At 39.2% G+C, this 21,061-nt stretch overlaps 1 protein-coding gene across 2 annotated transcripts; it reads right to left on the bottom strand.

The window, feature by feature from the left end:
* Positions 1-14,582: 14,582 nt before the first annotated feature.
* PBDC1 (polysaccharide biosynthesis domain containing 1) lies at positions 14,583-20,033 on the bottom strand. Of its 2 annotated transcripts, none has more exons than XM_058713085.1 (6): positions 19,885-20,033; positions 19,735-19,800; positions 18,401-18,460; positions 17,750-17,890; positions 16,409-16,520; positions 14,583-16,088 (listed from the first exon to the last, which is right to left on the bottom strand). In XM_058713085.1, exons 1-6 carry the CDS (start codon positions 19,912-19,914, stop codon positions 15,838-15,840), a joined length of 660 nt encoding a protein of 219 aa, XP_058569068.1. In that variant the 5' UTR covers positions 19,915-20,033; the 3' UTR covers positions 14,583-15,837. The 2 variants fall into 2 exon arrangements, with proteins under 2 accessions (XP_058569068.1, XP_058569069.1); XM_058713086.1 differs by having other exon boundaries at positions 18,401-18,511; positions 19,885-19,918.
* Between the last annotated feature and the right edge of the window lie 1,028 nt (positions 20,034-21,061).

Below are 21,061 nucleotides of genomic sequence, written 5' to 3'. Positions count from 1 at the left end.
AGCAGGCTCCAGGCTCTGAGCTGTCAGCACAGAGCCCGACGCGGGGCTCGAACCCACAGACTGTGAGATCATGACCTGAGCCGAAGTCAGCCGCTTAACCGACTGAGCCACCCAGGTGCCCCTCCCACCATCTTTTGCAATTCAGTGGCATGGACTGAATTCCATTTGACAAGATATGAGTAAAAGCTGTGTATCATTTCTAAGACAGGACAATAAAAATAAACAATCTTTCATGGAAAGGTTTTCCCCTTCCTTGGTAATGTTGGTGGTAAGTAACAAGTAATTAAAAATGTCTTCTTTGTGGGTTCTGATGTCTATATTTTAAAAAATGAGCATAGATTTGCTTTTTAATCACAAAAGACATTAACCTCCATACATTTGTAGTCTTTCTAGATTTCCTAAAAGTCCTACTATATATTTCCTTAGCAAACTATATCAACATCCTTGTATACATTTAAGTTCTGTCTTCCCCATTAGATTGTTAACATCCATGGTGTGTAGTATTGATTCCATAAATACCTAAGTAAATGAATAAATTCAAGAATTAGGTTGAACCAATCAATCCAGAATAAGTACTTAATATTTAATTTACTCAATATCATACATTGTTTAATCTTCCTTGAGCAGTCTTCATCATCACTACCCAGAAATTAAAATAAATTTCCAATATCTAGCCACTGTTAGCTAAATTCAATCTAAAATTCTTAACTTGGGACTCAAAATCTCAAGTATAAATTTCCCAATGTGTAAAATGGGGTTAATAACATTTTAGGGATAAGATATAGGTAAGACATCTAGCTCAGTATGTAGGACTCATTATTAGTGCCCACAGTGTGAATCAAATACACATTTTCAACCTCATTTACCAATTCTCTTGTACACACATATATCCTCTTACTCATACTTCAGTCAACCTATTCCTTAAATATACTCTAAAGGACTATTTCCTGAGTATCATTTGTAATATGCACTTGCAAGTTTTGCTATAATTGAGTATCAGTTGCAAATATTATTTATTATTATGATTATATAAGAAAATGTCCATATTTTAGGGATGAACAGTGAAATATATATTGGGATAAAATAATATGATGTCTGAGATTTGTTTTAAAATGTCTCAATAAAGAAAAAAGGATAAAGAAAGCAACTGTGGCAAATGTTAATTAATCTGGATGACAGGTATTTAGGGGTTCATATACTATACTATATCATTATACTATTATACTATATATAATTTTAAATAAATTTACCATTGGTGTGAGCTTGGCAGGTAAGCAAGTGGCCTTAGAGTTCATGATCCCGTCCAGGATGAAGAGGCAATCAACTTATTTCAATGGATGTCGAGGGCTGGAGGCAGGTTTATCTTCCCTAAACCAAACGACAGCATGTAAGGCTTAGTGACTTTGTGGAAGAAAAATGACCTTAAGATTCATAAACATTTTAGAATCCTGTTTTCTTTTTTAAAAAAAATCCAAAAAAGCATATGAATTTTAAATTATTATGATTTTTATTTTAAACATTATCCAAATTCTCAGAGTTGTGTAACTTGGGCCAGATTTTTGTGTAAACAGAAAGGACATCAGAAGAATCTTAAATCATGGATAAGCGTGGTGATTATTTTAAAACTGTTTTCTAGAGGAAAGCATCCTGTGCAGGGTATATCTAGGACAAAGGAAACCTTATGGAATGATGTCTTCATGGCATTCTTAGTGTAACAGGAAGGGTAATAAGTAAATGAATAAAAAGTCTTTACATAGAGAATTTTCAACTGGGTAAAGCACATTGTTTAATACCTTATTTTTTCACCAGAAAAAACGAGATTTTTGAACTAGATTTCAGAGATACCTTCTAGTTGCAAAGGCCTATTCTTCTCTAAATTGAGGCATTTTTTTATTTTCTTTTATTCCCTTTTCAATGTAAAGACCAAGCAGTAATACACAGTAGAGCTTCCAATGATTTAGTCTGAAAAAACTTATATGAATTTCAGAAAGACAGAATAAAGCCTTAAAAAAAACCTACAAAACACTTGAAGAAAATGTGTCAGCCAAATTTCAGTTCACAAGAAAGGTTAAGAAGTTAAAATATAATTTGGACACTGAAGAAAGATTACAGTGATATACTATAGTGATTCTACTGCAGTGTTTTTTGAACAAGTCTGAGTTACATATGCAGGAAGAAAACTCTTGCAGAGATAAGAAGGAAAAGGAAAAAGAGAAATTACAAATATTTTGCAGAGCTTAAACTAGCTCTGTACACCACTCTACAATAGGATGCTCTTATGATTATTGAATGCTTTGATTATTGAATACTTGACTCAAACTATTTGTCTGTATTCTAGCATGAAGCTGATTGTAAAGTGGGATTTGGATTTGGGAAAAACAGTGAGATTCATAATCAAAACGTATAGGCCTGAATCCCAACACCACCACTTTGGTGATGGAGGGCTCAATCCCATGACCTGAGCCAAAAGCAAGAGTTGGACGCTTAAGCAACTCAGCCACCCAGGCACCCCAATCTCAATTTTTTAAAGTAAGCTTTATACCAAACATGGGGCTTGAACTCACAACCCTGAGATCAAGAGCTGAATGCTCTGTTGACTGAGCCAGCCAGGTACCACAATTCAGTATCAATTCTTACAAAATGAAAACATTCTGACTTAAAGAAAATGCAATTTATATTGAAAAAATCAGACAAATCATCAGTAGAAAAAAATAAAATCTAGCCAGACATATAAGTGGTCATCATGTGGAAGTAGTGCAGTTCAGGAGACCAAAATCATGTTGACATCTGTAATGCTTCTATCATTTTAGAGATAGAAACATACAGACATGGAGGTGTACCTGGCTGGCTCAGTTGGTAGAGCACATGACTCTTGATCTTGGGGTCATGAGTTCTGGCCCCATGCTGGGCATGGAAATTACTTAAAAAAAAAAAAGAAATGTGTAGGCATGGAAAAATGGCCATTCACAGAACATATATATACCACACGCTTTAATTTTGAATGATCAATTAAGATATTGACTATTTATCTGAATAAAAAAATATATGAAAGTACTTGTGGTGTACTAATGTTGGGTAGTGAAAATCATCCATATTGTGTGTAAGCAAAGAAGGCTGTATTATTTGTAGAAAATTTTATTTTTTATTTTTTATTTTTTAAATATATGAAATTTATTGTCAAATTGGTTTCCATACAACACCCAGTGCTCATCCGAAAAGGTGCCCTCCTCAATAGCCATCACCCACCCTCCCCTCCTTCCCACCCTCCATCAACCCTCAGTTTGTTCTCAGTTTTTAACAGTCTCTTACGCTTTGGCTCTCTCCCACTCTAACCTCTTTTTTTTTTTTTTTACTTCCCCTCCCCCATGGGTTCTTTTAAGTTTCTCAGGATCCACATAAGAGTGAAAACATATGGTATCTGTCTTTCTCTGTATGGCTTATTTCACTTAGCATCACACTCTGCAGTTCCATCCACGTTGCTACAAAGGGCCATATTTCATTCTTTCTCATTGCGATGTAGTACTCCATTGTGTACATAAACCACGATTTCTTTACCCATTCATCAGTTGATGGACATTTAGGCTCTTTCCATAATTTGGCTATTGTTGAGAGTGCTGCTATAAACATTGGGGTACAAGTGCCCCTATGCATCAGTACTCCTGTATCCCTTGGGTAAATTCCTAGCAGTGCTATTGCTGGGTCATAGGGTAGGACTATTTTTAATTTTCTGAGGAGCCTCCACACTGCTTTCCAAAGTGGCTGCACCAATTTGCATTCCCACCAACAATGCAAGAGGGTTCCCGTTTCTCCACATCCTCTCCAGCATCTATAGTCTCTGGATTTGTTCATTTTGGCCACCCTGACTGGCGTGAGGTGATATCTGAGTGTGGTTTTGATTTGTATTTCCCTGATGAGGAGCGACGTTGAGCATCTTTTCATGTGCCTGTTGGCCATCCGGATGTCTTCTCTAGAGAAGTGTCTATTCATGTTTTCTGCCCATTTCCTCACTGGATTATTTGTTTTTTCAGGTATGGAGTTTGGTGAGCTCTTTATAGATTTTGGATAGTAGCCCTTTGTCCGATATGTCATTTGCAAATATCTTTTCCCATTCCATTGGTTGCCTTTTAGTTTTGTTGGTTGTTTCCTTTGCTGTTCTGAAGCTTTTTATCTTCATAAGGTCCCAATAGTTCACTTTTGCTTTTAATTCCCTTGCCTTTGGGGATGTGTCGAGTAAGAGATTGCTACGGCTGAGGTCAGAGAGGTCTTTTCCTGCTTTCTCCTCTAGGGTTTTGATGGTTTCTTGTCTCACATTCAGGTCCTTTATCCATTTTGCGTTTATTTTTGTGAATGGTGTGAGAAAGTGGTCTAGTTTCAACCTTCTGCATGTTGCTGTCCAGGTCTCCCAGCACCATTTGTTAGAGAGACTGTCTATTTTCCATTGGATGTTCTTTCCTGCTTTGTCAAAGATTAGTTGGCCATATGTTTGTGGGTCAAGTTCTGGGGTTTCTATTCTATTCCATTGGTCTATGTGTCTGTTTTTGTGCCAATACCATGCTGTCTTGATGATTACAGCTTTATAGTAGAGGCTAAAGTCTGGGATTGCGATGCCTCCTGCTTTGGTCTTCTTCTTCAAAATTGCTTTGGCTATTCGGGGCCTTTTGTGGTTCCATATGAATTTTAGAATTGCTTGCTCTAGTTTCGAGAAGAATGCTGGTGTAATTTTGATTAGGATTGCATTGAATGTGTAGATAGCTTTGGGTAGTATTGACATTTTGACAATATTTATTCTTCCAATCCATGAGCACGGAATGACTTTCCATTTATTTATCTCTTCTTTAATTACCTTCATAAGCTTTCTATAGTTTTCAGCATACAGATCTTTTGCATCTTTGGTTAGATTTACTCCTCGGTATTTTATGCTTCTTGGTGCAATTGTGAATGGGATCAGTTTCTTTATTTGTCTTTCTGTTGCTTCATTGTTAGTGTATAAGAATGCAACTGATTTCTGTACATTGATTTTGTATCCTGCAACTTTGCTGAATTCATGTATCAGTTCTAGCAGACTTTTGGTGGAGTCTCTCTGATTTTCCATGTATAGTATCATGTCATCTGCAAAAAGCAAAAGCTTGACGTCATCTTTGCCAATTTTGATGCCTTTGATTTCCTTGTGTTGTCTGATTGCTGATGCTAGAACTTCCAACACTATGTTCAACAGCGGTGAGAGTGGGCATCCCTGTCGTGTTCCTGATTTCAGGGAAAAACCTCTCAGTTTTTCCCCATTGAGGATGATGTTAGCTGTGGGCTTTTCATAAATGGCTTTGATGATGTTTAAGTATGTTCCTTCTATCCCGACTTTCTCAAGGGTTTTTATTAATAAAGGGTGCTGAATTTTGTCAAAGGCCTTCTCTGCATCAATTGACAGGATCATATGGTTCTTTTCTTTTCTTTTATTACTGTCATGTATCACGTTGATTGATTTGCGAATGTTGAACCAGCCCTGCATCCCAGGAATGAATCCCACTTGATATGGTGAATTATTCTTTTTATATGCTGTTGAATTCGATTGGCTAGTATCTTATTGAGAATTTTTGCATCCATATTCATCAGCGATATTGGCCTGTAGTTCTCTTTTTTTACTGGGTCTCTGTCTGGTTTAGGAATCAAAGGAATATTGGCTTCATAGAATGAGTCTGGAAGTTTTCCTTCCCTTTCTATTTCCTGGTATAGCTTGAGAAGGATAGGTATTATCCCTGCTTTAAACGTCTGGTAGAACTCCCCTGGGAAGCCATCTGGTCCTGGACTCTTATTTGTTGGGAGATTTTTGATAACTGATTCAATTTCTTCGCTGGTTGTGGGTCTGTTCAAGCTTTCTATTTCCTCCTGATTGAGTTTTGGAAGAGTGTGGGTGTTTAGGAATTTGTCCATTTCTTCCAGGTTGTCCAATTTGTTGGCATATAATTTTTCATAGTATTCCCTGATAATTGTTTGTATCTCTGAGGGATTGGTTGTAACAATTCCACTTTCATTCATGATTTTATCTATTTGGGTCATCTCCCTTTTCTTTTTGAGAAGCCTGGCTAGAGGTTTGTCAATATTGTTTATTTTTTCAAAAAACCAACTCTTGGTTTCGTTGATCTGCTCTACAGTTTTTTTTAGATTCTATATTGTTTATTTCTGCTCTGATCTTTATGATTTCTCTTCTTCTGCTGGGTTTAGGCTGCCTTTGCTGTTCTGCTTCTATTTCCTTTAGGTGTGCTGTTAGATTTTTTTTTTATTTTTTTTTATTTTTTAATATATGAAATTTACTGTCAAATTGGTTTCCATACAACACCCAGTGCTCATCCCAAAAGGTGCCCTCCTCAATACCCATCACCCACCCTGCCCTCCCTCCCACCCCCCATCAACCCTCAGTTTGTTCTCAGTTTTTAACAGTCTCTTATGCTTTGGCTCTCTCCCACTCTAACCTCTTTTTTTTTTTTTTTCCCTTCCCCTCCCCCATGGGTTTCTGTTACGTTTCTCAGGATCCACATAAGAGTGAAACCATATGGTATCTGTCTTTCTCTGTATGGCTTATTTCACTTAGCATCACACTCTCCAGTTCCATCCACGTTGCTATAAAAGGCCATATTTCATTCTTTCTCATTGCCACGTAGTATTCCATTGTGTATATAAACCACAATTTCTTTATCCATTCATCAGTTGATGGACATTTAGGCTCTTTCCATAATTTGGCGATTGTTGAGAGTGCTGCTATAAACATTGGGGTACAAGTGCCCCTATGCATCAGTACTCCTGTATCCCTTGGATAAATTCCTAGCAGTGCTATTGCTGGGTCATAGGGTAGGTCTATTTTTAATTTTTTGAGGAACCTCCACACTGCTTTCCAGAGCGGCTGCACCAATTTGCATTCCCACCAACAGTGCAAGAGGGTTCCCGTTTCTCCACATCCTCTCCAGCATCTATAGTCTCCTGATTTCTTCATTTTGGCCACTCTGACTGGTGTGAGGTGGTATCTGAGTGTGGTTTTGATTTGTATTTCCCTGATGAGGAGCGACGTTGAACATCTTTTCATGTGCCTGTTGGCCATCCGGATGTCTTCTTTAGAGAAGTGTCTATTCATGTTTTCTGCCCATTTCTTCACTGGGTTATTTGTTTTTCGGGTGTGGAGTTTGATGAGCTCTTTATAGATTTTGGATACTAGCCCTTTGTCCGATGTGTCATTTGCAAATATCTTTTCCCATTCCGTTGGTTGCCTTTTAGTTTTGTTGGTTGTTTCCTTTGCTGTGCAGAAGCTTTTTATCTTCATAAGGTCCCAGTAATTCACTTTTGCTTTTAATTCCCTTGCCTTTGGGGATGTGCCGAGTAAGAGATTGCTACGGCTGAGGTCAGAGAGGTCTTTTCCTGCTTTCTCCTCTAAGGTTTTGATGGTTTCCTGTCTCACATTCAGGTCCTTTATCCATTTTGCGTTTATTTTTGTGAATGGTGTGAGAAAGTGGTCTAGTTTCAACCTTCTGCATGTTGCTGTCCAGTTCTCCCAGCACCATTTGTTAAAGAGACTGTCTTTTTTCCATTGGATGTTCTTTCCTGCTTTGTCAAAAATGAGTTGGCCATACGTTTGTGGGTCTAGTTCTGGGGTTTCTATTCGATTCCATTGGTCTATGTGTCTGTTTTTATGCCAATACCATGCTGTCTTGATGATGACAGCTTTGTAGTAGAGGCTAAAGTCTGGGATTGTGATGCCTCCTGCTTTGGTCTTCTTCAAAATTACTTTGGCTATTCGGGGCCTTTTGTGGTTCCATATGAATTTTAGGATTGCTTGTTCTAGTTTCGAGAAGAATGCTGGTGCAATTTTGATTGGGATTGCATTGAATGTGTAGATAGCTTTGGGTAGTATTGACATTTTGACAATATTTATTCTTCCAATCCATGAGCAGGGAATGTCTTTCCATTTCTTTATATCTTCTTCAATTACCTGCATAAGCTTTCTATAGTTTTCAGCATACAGATCTTTTACATCTTTGGTTAGATTTATTCCTAGGTATTTTATGCTTCTTGGTGCAATTGTGAATGGGATCAGTTTCTTTATTTGTCTTTCTGTTGCTTCATTGTTAGTGTATAAGAATGCAACTGATTTCTGTACATTGATTTTGTATCCTGCAACTTTGCTGAATTCATGTATCAGTTCTAGCAGACTTTTGGTGGAGTCTATCGGATTTTCCATGTATAATATCATGTCATCTGCAAAAAGCGAAAGCTTGACTTCATCTTTGCCAATTTGGATGCCTTTGATTTCCTTTTGTTGTCTGATTGCTGATGCTAGAACTTCCAGCACTATATTAAACAGCAGCGGTGAGAGTGGGCATCCCTGTCGTGTTCCTAATCTCAGGGAAAAAGCTCTCAGTTTTTCCCCATTGAGGATGATGTTAGCTGTGGGCTTTTCATAAATGGCTTTTATGATCTTTAAGTATGTTCCTTCTATCCCGACTTTCTCAAGGGTTTTTATTAAGAAAGGGTGCTGGATTTTGTCAAAGGCCTTTTCTGCATCGATTGACAGGATCATATGGTTCTTCTCTTTTTTTTTTGTTAATGTGATGTATCACGTTGATAGATTTGCGAATGTTGAACCAGCCCTGCATCCCAGGAATGAATCCCACTTGATCATGGTGAATAATTCTTTTTATATGCTGTTGAATTCGATTTGCTAGTATCTTATTGAGAATTTTTGCATCCATATTCATCAGGGATATTGGCCTGTAGTTCTCTTTTTTTACTGGGTCTCTGTCTGGTTTAGGAATCAAAGTAATATTGGCTTCATAGAATGAGTCTGGAAGTTTTCCTTCCCTTTCTATTTCTTGGAATAGCTTGAGAAGGATAGGTATTATCTCTGCTTTAAACGTCTGGTAGAACTCCCCTGGGAAGCCATCTGGTCCTGGACTCTTATTTGTTGGGAGATTTTTGATAACCGATTCAACTTCTTCGCTGGTTATGGGTCTGTTCAAGCTTTCTATTTCCTCCTGATTGAGTTTTGGAAGAGTGTGGGTGTTTAGGAATTTGTCCATTTCTTCCAGGTTGTCCAATTTGTTGGCATATAATTTTTCATAGTATTCCCTGATAATTGTTTGTATCTCTGAGGGATTGGTTGTAATAATTCCATTTGCATTCATGATTTTATCTATTTGGGTCATCTCCCTTTTCTTTTTGAGAAGCCTGGCTAGAGGTTTGTCAATTTTGTTTATTTTTTCAAAAAACCAACTCTTGGTTTCGTTGATCTGCTCTACAGTTTTTTTAGATTCTATATTGTTTATTTCTGCTCTGATCTTTATGATTTCTCTTCTTCTGCTGGGTTTAGGCTGCCTTTGCTGTTCTGCTTCTATTTCCTTTAGGTGTGCTGTTAGATTTTGTATTTGGGATTTTTCTGGTTTCTTGAGATAGGCCTGGATTGCAATGTATTTTCCTCTCAGGACTGCCTTTGCTGCGTCCCAAAGCGTTTGGATTGTTGTATTTTCATTTTCGTTTGTTTCCATATATTTTTTAATTTCTTCTCTAATTGCCTGGTTGACCCACTCATTCGTTAGTAGGGTGTTCTTTAACCTCCATGTTTTTGGAAGTTTTCCAGACTTTTTCCTGTGGTTGATTTCAACCTTCATAGCATTGTGGTCTGAAAGTATGCATGGTATAATTTCAATTCTTGTATACTTATGAAGGGCTGTTTTGTGACCCAGTATATGATCTATCTTGGAGAATGTTCCATGTGCACTCGAGAAGAAAGTATATTCTGTTGCTTTGGGATGCAGAGTTCTAAATATATCTGTCAAGTCCATCTGATCCAATGTGTAATTCAGGGCCCTTGTTTCTTTATTGACTGTGTGTCTAGATGATCTATCCATTTCTGTAAGTGGAGTGTTAAAGTCCCCTGCAATTACCACATTCTTATCAATAAGGTTGCTCATGTTTATGAGTAATTGTTTTATATTTTGGGGGCTCCGGTATTTGGCGCATAGACATTTATAATTGTTAGCTCTTCCTGATGGATAGACCCTGTAATTATTATATAATGCCCTTCTTCATCTCTTGTTACAGCCTTTAATTTAAAGTCTGGTTTGCCTGATATAAGTATGGCTACTCCATCTTTCTTTTGGCTTCCAGTAGCATGATAAATAGTTCTCCATCCCCTCACTCTCAATCTAAAGGTGTCCTCAGGTCTAAAATGAGTCTCTTGTAGACAGCAAACAGATGGGTCTTGTTTTTTTATCCATTCTGATACCCTATTTCTTTTGGTTGGCGCATTTAGTCCATTTACATTCAGTGTGATTATAGAAAGATACGGGATTAGAGTCCTTATGATGTCTGTATGTTTTATGCTTGTAGCGATGTCTCTGGTACTTTGTCTCACAGGATCCCCCTTAGGATCTCTTGTAGGGCTGGTTTAGTGGTGACGAATTCCTTCAGTTTTTGTTTGTTTGGGAAGACCTTTATCTCTCCTTCTATTCTAAATGACAGACTTGCTGGATAAAGGATTCTTGGCTGCATAGTTTTTCTGTTCATCACATTGAAGATCTCATGCCAATCCTTTCTGGTCTGCCAAGTTTCAAAAGAGAGATCAGTCACGAGTCTTATAGGTCTCCCTTTATATGTGCGGGCACGTTTATCCCTTGCTGCTTTCAGAATTTTCTCTTTATCCTTGTATTTTGCCAGTTTCACTATGATATGTCATGCAGAAGATCGATTCAAGTTACGTCTGAAGGGAGTTCTCTGTGCCTCTTGGATTTCAATGCGTTTTTCCTTCCCCAGTTCAGGGAAGTTCTCAGCTATTATTTCGTCAAGTACCCCTTCAGCACCTTTCCCTCTCTCTTCCTCCTCTGGGATACCAATTATGCGTATATTATTTCTTTTTAGTGTATCACTTAGTTCTCTCATTTTCCCCTCATACTCCTGGATTTTTTTATCTCTCTTTTTCTCAGCTTCCTCTTTTTCCATAATTTTATCTTCTAGTTCACCTATTCTCTCCTCTGCCTCTTCAATCCGAGCCGTGGTCGTTTCCATTTTATTTTGCATGTCGTTTAAAGCGTTTTTTAGCTCCTCCTGACTGTTCCTTAGTCCCTTGATCTCTGTAGCAAGAGATTCTCTGCTGTCCTCTATACTGTTTTCAAGCCCAGCGATTAATTTTATAACTATTATTCTAAATTCACTTTCTGTTATATTATTTAAATCCTTTTTGATCAGTTCATTAGTTGTTGTTATTTCCTGGAGATTCTTTTGAGGGGAATTCTTCCGTTTGGTCATTTTGGATAGTCCCTGGAGTGGTGTGGACCCGCAGGGCACTTCCCCTGTGCTGTGGTGTATAACTGGAGTTGGTGGGTGGGCCGCAGTCAGACCTGATGTCTGCCCCCAGCCCACTGCTGGGGACACAGTCAGACTGGTGTGTGCCTTCTCTTCCCCTCTCCTAGGGGCAGGATTCACTGTGGGGTGGCGTGGCCCATCTGGGCTACTTGCATACTGCCAGGCTTGTGGTGCTGGGGATCTGGCATATTAGCTGGGGTGGGTAGGCAAGGTGCATGGGGGCAGGAGGGGCAGGCTTAGCTCACTTCTCCTTAGGTGATCCACTTCAGGAGGGGCCCTGTGGCAGCGGGAGGGAGTCAGACCCGCTGCCGGAGGGGTGTCTCTGCAGAAGCAGAGCGTTGGGTGTTTGCACGGAGCGAGCAAGTTCCCCGGCAGGAACTGGTTCCCTTTGGGATTTTGGCTGGGGAATGGGCGGGGGAGATGGCATTGGCGAGCGCCTTTGTTCCCCAACAAACTGATCTCTGTCGTCCGGGGGCTCAGCAAGTCTCCCTCCATTTGTCCTCCAGCCTTCCCGCTTTCCGAGCAGAGCTGTTAACTTATGACCCCCCAGATGCTAAGTCCCACTTGCTGTCGGAACACACTCCGTCTGGCCCCTCCGCTTTTGCAAGCCAGACTCAGGGCTCTGCTTGGCCCTTGGGCCGCCCCTCCGCCCCGGCTCCCTCCCACCAGTCCGTGGAGCGCGCACCACCTCTCTGCCCTTCCTACCCTCTTCCATGGGCCTCTTGTCTGCGCTTGGCTCCGGAGACTCAGTTCTGCTAATCCTCTGGCGGTTTTCTGGGTTATTTAGGCAGGTGTAGGTGGAATCTAAGTGATCAGCAGGATCAGCTGGCGAGCCCAGCATCCTCCTATGCCACCATCTTCTGAAGATCCCCCTGTAGAAAATTTTAAAAACAGTAATAAAACCAACAAAAACCCGGTCTGCTTGAATTATGACCATGCTATGTCAATTTTAAACAATGTCAGTGATAAAATACACCTCTACAGAAAAATATTTTGTCTAAGGTCTAAACAATTGATTAAGTTAATGTTGAGTTTTATTAATATATATGTAAGCTTCAAATGAGACCTACTCATTACTAAGCACTGTATTGTTACCTATAAACAAATACAGGGAACTCCCAATTATACTAATGGCCCTTGATGCACACAGACTCAGCTACAAGAACTCCTTCAAAAAATAATTTCAAAATGTTTAGAATCACTGAAGCTTGCCTTCGGTACGGTTCTATGTCTCCAATCATCTGGTACAACATCTTTGTTTTAACTATAGTTTCGAAATAAATAATGACAGTGCAGTGAATGTTTCTACTTTTGAAGTGGTCTCAGTATGCCTTCTTTATTCATTTCCTATTGCTGTTGTAACAAATTACCACAAATTTAGTGGCCTAAAACTTTAAAATGACTGCGATTTCTCTTTTGTAAATGCCAAAATTACTTTGTGCCCTTTCCCTGCCTCCAAAAGTTGTCATGGACATAAATAACTGGAATTGTACCACATTCTGAATAAATCATAGATGTTTAAACACTATGTCAAGCCTGGCTTCATATCATCTTCGAAATAATTCAGAACAAAGGCTCAAATTCCAAACATCCTGACCTCTATCACAAGGCTATCACCTACTAATAGGATTCCCTTTCTTCTAGCTTCCAATAGCATGTTCCTTACTTCCTTTTGAGCCCTCATCCAAGGCATCCTTAAAGTCCACATTACTAGTGACAGCCTGTTTAAGGCAATTTTAAGGCTTTATCAGGCTCCTCAAAATTCTTCTAGCCTTCTCCCACTGCTTGATTACAAAACCATTCCCACGTTATAGGTACCTGATACTGCAGCACTCCACTTCCAGTACCAGAGCCTGTAGCAGTTTTCTACTGCTCTGTAACAAAGTACCACATAACTAGTAGCTTAACACAACACCATTATCATACAGTCCTGTGGGTACAGCTTAACTGGGTCCTCTGCTAAGGGTCTCACAGGGTATCAGTCTGGTGTCAGCCAGGACTGCAATCTGAGACTTAAGGTCCTCTTCCAAGTTCACTGGTTGTTGGTAGAATTCAGTGTCTTCTAACTAGAATGAAATTCCCCTTTTCTTGCTATCAGCCTGGGAGCATTCTCAGCTCTAAATGGCTCCCCTCAGGCCCTTGCCACATGGCCCCCTTGTCTCACAACACAGCTTTTAGCTTAAGGCCAACAGGTGAACAGATGCTGCTTATCTTAAGGGCTCACCTGATTAGGCCAGACCCACCCAGGACAATCTCCCTTTTAACTCGAAATTAAATGGTAAATTAAATGCAGTAATGAAATCCCCACATATTTACAAGGCTTGCCCACACCAACCGAAGGGAATCACACAGGGCATGTATGCCATGGGTGGAAATCTTGGGACCATCGTAATTCTGCCCACTCTTTCCCCTTTGAACTTGGATGCTGCCTTGGATTCCTGACCTTACAGTGCTGCTGAAGTGTTCCGTGTTCTTATGCCCCTCCCTTTTCCCAGTTTGTATGTCCTAGTCCTTGGACTGATGAGCAACCTGGAAAAGACCACCATAGACAGGATTGTATGCAGCCAACAATCTTTATTCTTCCCCAGTCCCTTAGGCAATGTGTGTGGACATATGTTTGTGGACATTTAAGAATGAATGAACTAGAGGGGCGCCTGGGTGGCTCAGTTGGTTAAGCATCCAACTTCAGCTCAGGTCACAATCTCACAGTCTGTGAGTTCGGGCCCCGTGTCGGGCTCTGGGCTGATGGCTCAGAGCCTGGAGCCTGCTTCCGATTCTGTGTCTCCCTCTCTCTCTGCCCCTCCCCCATTCATGCTCTGTCTCTCTCTGTCTCAAAAATAAATAAAAACGTTAAAAAATTTTTAAAAAAATAAAAAAAAGAATGAATGAACTAGAGAAAGTCAATATAGCAAAAAAGTTATTAATTTCAAAAAGTCTGTCTAGTATGAAGTATTTAACACTCTCCTACCCATTTAAAAACATATTTCTCATAAAATGAAGTCTAAACAGATGTTTTAAATATTTTTAAGAATTGGCTAAAGAGAATTCACAGAGAAACCTATGTGCTTCATGCACAACTGTTGCTACTAGCTGTATGTATCTCTAGTTCAGCTCTTGCCTAGAAAATAATTTATCAATTAAGTTTAACTTTTATTTTTCTTCTATGTCCACTGCGGGGAAAAAGCCTCATTTTCCCCACTTCTTTGCTCTGATAAATCCTTTCTTCATTGATCATGCTGTGGTTAGTTTTAAAAGTATTTATTTACTGTTTGTACTGTAAACATTGTGGCTTCTTCTAAATAGTTTTGGCATCAAGGTCAGTAGGTCTATGGGGACATGCACAAACTTTATACATATACAAAGATAACTGAAACATGCACTCTTAAAAGTCAGATGAGAAGAAACCCCCTTCCCAATCTATATAAAATCAACTGGTCTATTTTTTGAGTCTGACAAAATATTTTAAAATGTTCATTTTTACATTTATATATAGTGTATAAATGTATGTTATTGTTCTTAGCATTATAAAAGGGAAGTCACTCTACCAGGCTTTATATTAATTATTATTTTGAGCTAGCGTTCAGGTACCAACTTGGGTACCAGAAGAGAAGCAGGTACTGAAGCAGGTCCAGTCCTCTTATGTGAACTGGGCCACATTCACTAGTCTGTTAGGCTCAGGCCCCTACTTTTACCACCATAGAATATTTATCAAATATTTTGTGAGATATATCAAAGAAAATAAGAAAGCTATACTTACTCAAATACCAAGAGTCAACTCTTATATACGAACTTCTAATCCCCAAACCATATACAGGGCACCTGAGTGGCTCAGTAGGTTAAGAGTCTAGCTCTTGATTTCTGCTCAGGTCATAATCTTATGGTTCATGTGATTAAGCCCCATACTAGGCTCCATGCTGACAGTGGAGCTTGCTTGGGGTTCTCTTTCTCTCTCTCTCTCTGCCCCTCCCCCACTCATGTAAGTGAGCACTCTGTCTCTCTCTCTCTCTCAAAATAAATAAACTTTAAAAAAAGTCATATACAACTTAACAGGTTTGAGAAACGTTCACTATAGGAAACAATGATAAGCATTTAAAAACAGGCATAAATCATTTTATATGACACGATAAAGAGTTTATATACTTGAAAAAAATCTGAAGTGTCAAATAATTTGAAATATCTTTTAAAAGTCAATCACAGATATAGTCATAAGAACCAAAAGAAATTTATTTATAAAATTTCTTACTTGACCAGTGGTGAGAACTAAGAAATACTATACCAAGGAACAATCAACTGAGACCCCACTTATAGTCTTTAAGCCAGTTCATACAAGAGAACAACCAAAGTAGCTCTTGATTATTAGGCTAGAAAGATGTCCTTCTGCATGTCTTTCAATTGCACAATGACATATATTTAACCACAGGGGTCTGTGCGGCCAGTATCATGGTATCTATAGATTTAGTTGAGTCACAGCTTCTAGGGGGCTATTCCTTGTCTAGCTTACATAGCTGTTTCACTACTCTTGTTGATTTCTTTGTTGGCTTCTTTCTCTTTTTCTTCTCCTTTGTTGGTTTTCACTTTTTCTCCTTCTCTTTTGGCTCCTTTCTCTTCAGCTCTTCCACTGTCAGCTTTCTCTCTTCCATGGTTGCCTTCTTTCTCTACTTCTTTGTCATGAACACTGATGTAAACTGCTTTGTTATAGCCTTCCCGGTTCCGAGCAATTTCAATGGCAAAAAATTGTATCCTGGGGGCTGAAAGGTGAATAGAATTGATTATTGGTCATAGTCACAGTTACTTCTCTAAACCAACTGGAAATCTACCAAAAAAGCTGAACTAACATTCAAAGTATTCCAGAACAGTCATAAACTTGAGAGATGTGGAATTCTAATCTTGTTAAATGAGGCAGAAAATACTCAACTATCTTATCTCAGTCACTCAACAAACAGTAACATGATCTTTAAATATATAACAAATAAAATGATCCCCAAATTATTCATGTCATTAATTCTTTGGTAAAACCAGATCCCTCACTTTCTTTATACAGAAACAATTATAGAGGCAAGAATCTCACCAAAGATGGTGTTTTCCTCAGTGTAGCCCTGAGAACAATCCAGTCGCAGCAAAGTACCATAGTTGAAGTCTTCTACAATTCCATCAAACTTCAAGCAAAATGGCCTCCACTTCTATAAAGGCAAAAAAGATGCCCTAGATGACAAATGCAGGAGGCTGGTGAAGTCAGGCCAGGGAAAGGGATTCCACTTGCTCAGTAAGGAAAATAGCCATAGGGAAAGAGACTATGACTGAGCTGATTTCTAGTTTCACTAGCATTGAGTTTCTGTGCTAACTATTGTCTTTAGACTGGTATTTCCCAACATGAACAATATTTTAACTTGACAAAAATATTTAAATCCTTGACTACAGAATTAAAATTTGATTTAATTTTTTTTAAATTTTATGTTTTAAGAGAGACAGAGCACAAGTGGGGGAGGGGCAGAGAGAGAGGGAGACACAGAATCTGAAGCAGGCTCCAGGTGCCAAGCTGTCAGCACAAAGCCTGCCACAGGGCTCAAGTTCACAAACCCGAATTCATGAACTGTAAGATCATGACCTGTGCCGAAGACAGATGCTTAACCCACTGAGCCACCCAGGCACCCCTAAAATTTGATTTCTTAAACATATTGTTTTGCTTTTAAGTTATTGTTAACTCAGCCCAAAATAGCTATTCATCTCCACTGAAGCACAAATGAGACCAAGGTGGCAGGAATGTGGCACAAAGTCACAAAGTTAAATTTTAAGAAAGAAGTCCATTCGCTAGAGGCAATTTTCCAAAGATCAGTAACAACCCGCTAAGAGTTAAATGTTTACATTTTTCATAAGACAAGGACCTACCCTCAGGGAAATATTTTCCCCACTATAATAGTTTTAGCACACTGTAAAAGTATAAGATAATCAGGTAAGTAATGTGAAACCTAAGTTTTACAATTACCCATGGCCCACGATAATGTGAACTTAAATCCAGATAATTCAACACCTCTCTGTACCTTATTTGCCAATCGTCCATCCAAGCCTTCTGGCTAAACTACTAACATAAGTAAATTTGTTTCTCCTCCCCTGAAAAGGCTGGGTAGAAAGGGATGAAATGTGAAAGAAAGAAAGAAAGAAAGAAAGAAAGAAAGAAAGAAAGAAAGAAAGAAAGAAAAGAGATCCAGTGAACATGAAAAATTCATAAACCAGGAAAATGTTTATTTTGTTTTATAACTTACTTATTAGTTGATTATAACTACCTAAAAGCCCTGGTTCTTTACATATTTCCTTAAAACAGACAGAAAAAAGTTTAAATGTATAAAAATGTATTTACAATCAATAATTGTTGGTCAGATTATAGGTAATATTTAAGACAGAGAAATCTTACCTCTTTAGCTGATTCTGATTTGAGCTCTTCTGGGTCCAACACATCTATCCTGAGTTTCTCAAAATTTTTTCGAAACTCAGAATAGATTTGGTCATCCACTTTGGTGAGTTTCAGGAACTGTGGGTCAACTGATGAAATGAGCTGCCAGACATAAGACAACATACAGATGCTAATCTCTAATTTGCTACACTTCTTTCCTCCTTCCCCAGAAAATCCTTATGGTTCTAAGGGCAGAAGACTTTATTAGGAAGTACAGACAGACTAGGTCTCAGTTGAAATCATGACATAGTTTTCAATGGCCATGATCTACTACAGTCCTTTACACCATTTAAAACTTTTTGGTCCTAGTACTGCCTGAATATTGCCCTCTATGAATTGTTCATTCAGTCATCAAACATTTATTAACTGCTTACTATGGGCTAAGAATTCTTTTGCCAGTTAGCAGCAGAAAACTGGGCAAAGAAATACAAGTCCTCATTGTCAAAACAAAATTCACTTCCACCCCCCTGTTTTCTGTGGATAAGATCTTACAGTAATAAAAATGATCTCCAAAATACAAATGCTTAACTTGCTGAGCACAGTCATTAGCAAAGAACCATACACGACAATTACATGTTTAATTCTGCTTAATAATGAAGACAGACAACTCACCTTGTAGTAGACTTCAGCATGCTGCATTGCTTTCATGGCCCAAGCCATCTCAATATCAGGCTGCAAAGGAGTGAAGAATGAATGCCAGGTCAGAATCTCCAAATCCTGCTACTAGAGAATAAATTAAGGATGTCTGTAGAGGTCTAGTTAATGCTTAATAACACTACCAAATGTGGTGTTACTGTCAAAGGATAAAAACTGAACTAATGGGTCTGGACAGTATAAAACTTTTGTCCTTATGAGGGAAACTACCTACCAAAAGAAGCTACTTACAGAGTCTAATCAACAGCAAAAGCCACTGGCTCTTTTCCCAGCAGCTAGTGAAAGCATAGGAGACTACATATAGTGGTAGATAAATTGCCTTCTCAGGACTGAGTTAAAGCACTGTAAAACTGACTGAAATAATATACTCACATACAATACTGAGTTGTTGGGAGTACAAAGATAATGGAAGTGAAATATTCTTCACTTTTAATAGTGTAGCATGTTATAAATATCATTTGTGCTTATCAGATAGCCAATTCCCCATCCTATAACACTTAAAAATGAATCAGTATTGTGAAGCCAGCTAGGTTATAAATAAGCCTTACCAAGTACCCACCACCTGTTCCATTAAAATCTCCCACTCCAGCTAGATGGATCTGTTTCACTGAACCCAGAAAAGCCACTTGCATTTTTGCCTCCACACCTTACACCAGGTCCTTTTCCCAACTGCCAACCCATGTACTTTATCCATCTATACTTTGAGGATCCAGCTAGAGATTTACTTTCTCAGTGAAGTCTTAAGACCTCTACTGTCTCAGTTCTAAGGGGTTTCTTCTTGGGCTAAACTCCTTTAGATCTTATATCCTAATCTAGTATACATCAATGATATTTTTATTTGAGTGTTACTATATTTTCATGTCCAGGTGTCTTGTATCTCAAAAATATCACGTGCTTTCTCTGTAAGAATCTAAACTAGACACACCATAAGTCAGTGCCATTTTACTGCATAAGATTATCACTCAGGAACCTTTAAAAATTAGTGATTCCACAATCTTATCCCCCTCCCAAATATTTTCATTAATTGGTATATATTGCGACCTGGACAACAGAACATATAAAAGCTTCTCATGTGGTACTATTGCACCAAAGTTTGGGAACAATTTCCATTGGCATTTGGCATGTGTTTGTGGATCAAAAAGATTAGAATTAATAAAAAAAGTGTGGTCTCTGGCCGGCAAGGAGAGGGTTCACAGAAGATATCAGGTCAGGGGGTTACAATTTTCATGTTAGGCCCTGCAGACATCCCAGGGTAGTTGGGTGAGTGGAAGCTGGGGGTGAGTCATACTCACATCGTTGCCGTAAGACTCAGCTGGGAGAGAAAGAGCATGTGCCACAGACACCAGTTCCCCGGAAACCTGGGAAGGGAAAAATAAGAGGGGAGTCATGTTCAATGCTCGACCCGGCTCGAATTCCCCACCCACCCCAGAGCAGCGTCTCACCGGCTCAGCAGTCACACCAGTCGCCTCCATGTTGCACACACAGAGCAAGCACCCGTTTCCCGGAAATGACTATATGTGTGCTCTTTCTGCAGTTGGTTGGAAAAGGAGGGCCGGGCCAGACTGGCTCTCTTCCGGCTGTGCCTGCATGCAATCTCCCTCGCCTGGAGGAGGGTGGAGGCGGAGTCACTGGCCCCGCCTCCGATGTGCTGCCGGGGCTCAAAAGGGTGTGGCTTTGTTGCACAGTCTGAGATGCTTGAGGGGGTCTCAGGTAGCTGAATGCTCTTTAATATCACTGGTGATCAAGCGAAAAGCCTGAGTTAAAGCTTTCGCGTGCCCAACGCGCTGAGTGACCAGCAGAGATTTGGATTCACACTCTCCATTTGTGCAAGCAGGTGCATACACCCATACAGCACACACACCTCCAATACTCCACCTTGGGAGTAAATTACAAACAAGCATGGTGATAGGCAATAGAATGAAGGGATAAAGAAGTTAGTCCCTGTTTTGGGAGAAGTACATACAGTGAGAGGGAATCTAAAGTAGTTGTCAAGAAAAAGCTTTATGCATGTGGAACAGCAATAGAGGATAAATACACTGAATCATAAAGGGCAACCAGCAAAGGAGGCCAAACAGGCAAGGAAGGACACGACAGGGAGAGAGAATTGCATGTGAAAAGGAACTTAAGAACTAAAACCAACAGGACTTTATTGCAAATGTAAAAAAAAAAAAAAAGCTGCAGTAAAAGAGTAGTCATTTATAATCTTAAGGGAAAAGTTGGCTTTTCAATGCTGAATATTAAGGATTTCAGACTTTAACCAAAAGGAATGGTAGGCTAATAAATATCTTTAAATAGACAGTCTCGTGAGGAAAAATAAGTTCTAAGAAGATCATTAAAAGAAAATGTGGACGATAACTTTGAAGAAGGCAATTTTGCAGGCACAGAGAACAAATTGAACGCACAGGATGATGGACACTTAAGCAAAGGCAATAACAGTTGAGACGGATTCTGAGACTTAACAAGGGAAATAGAATCAGTAGAACTTATGGACTAATTGGGTATGGGGGATAAAGAAGAATCAGGATTCCAGTGTGAGTCCCAGATTTCAAAACAGGAGTTGGGAATGCATGCATTGAGCTAAAAAACACAAGAGAAGGGATGATGAGCTTAATTTGAGGA

The sequence above is a fragment of the Neofelis nebulosa genome, chromosome X (assembly GCF_028018385.1).
Source record: "Neofelis nebulosa isolate mNeoNeb1 chromosome X, mNeoNeb1.pri, whole genome shotgun sequence".
Lineage (NCBI taxonomy): Eukaryota > Metazoa > Chordata > Mammalia > Carnivora > Felidae > Neofelis > Neofelis nebulosa.
The sequence above is the reverse complement of the archived record's forward strand: the minus strand, read 5'-3'. Positions and strand labels throughout refer to the sequence as shown.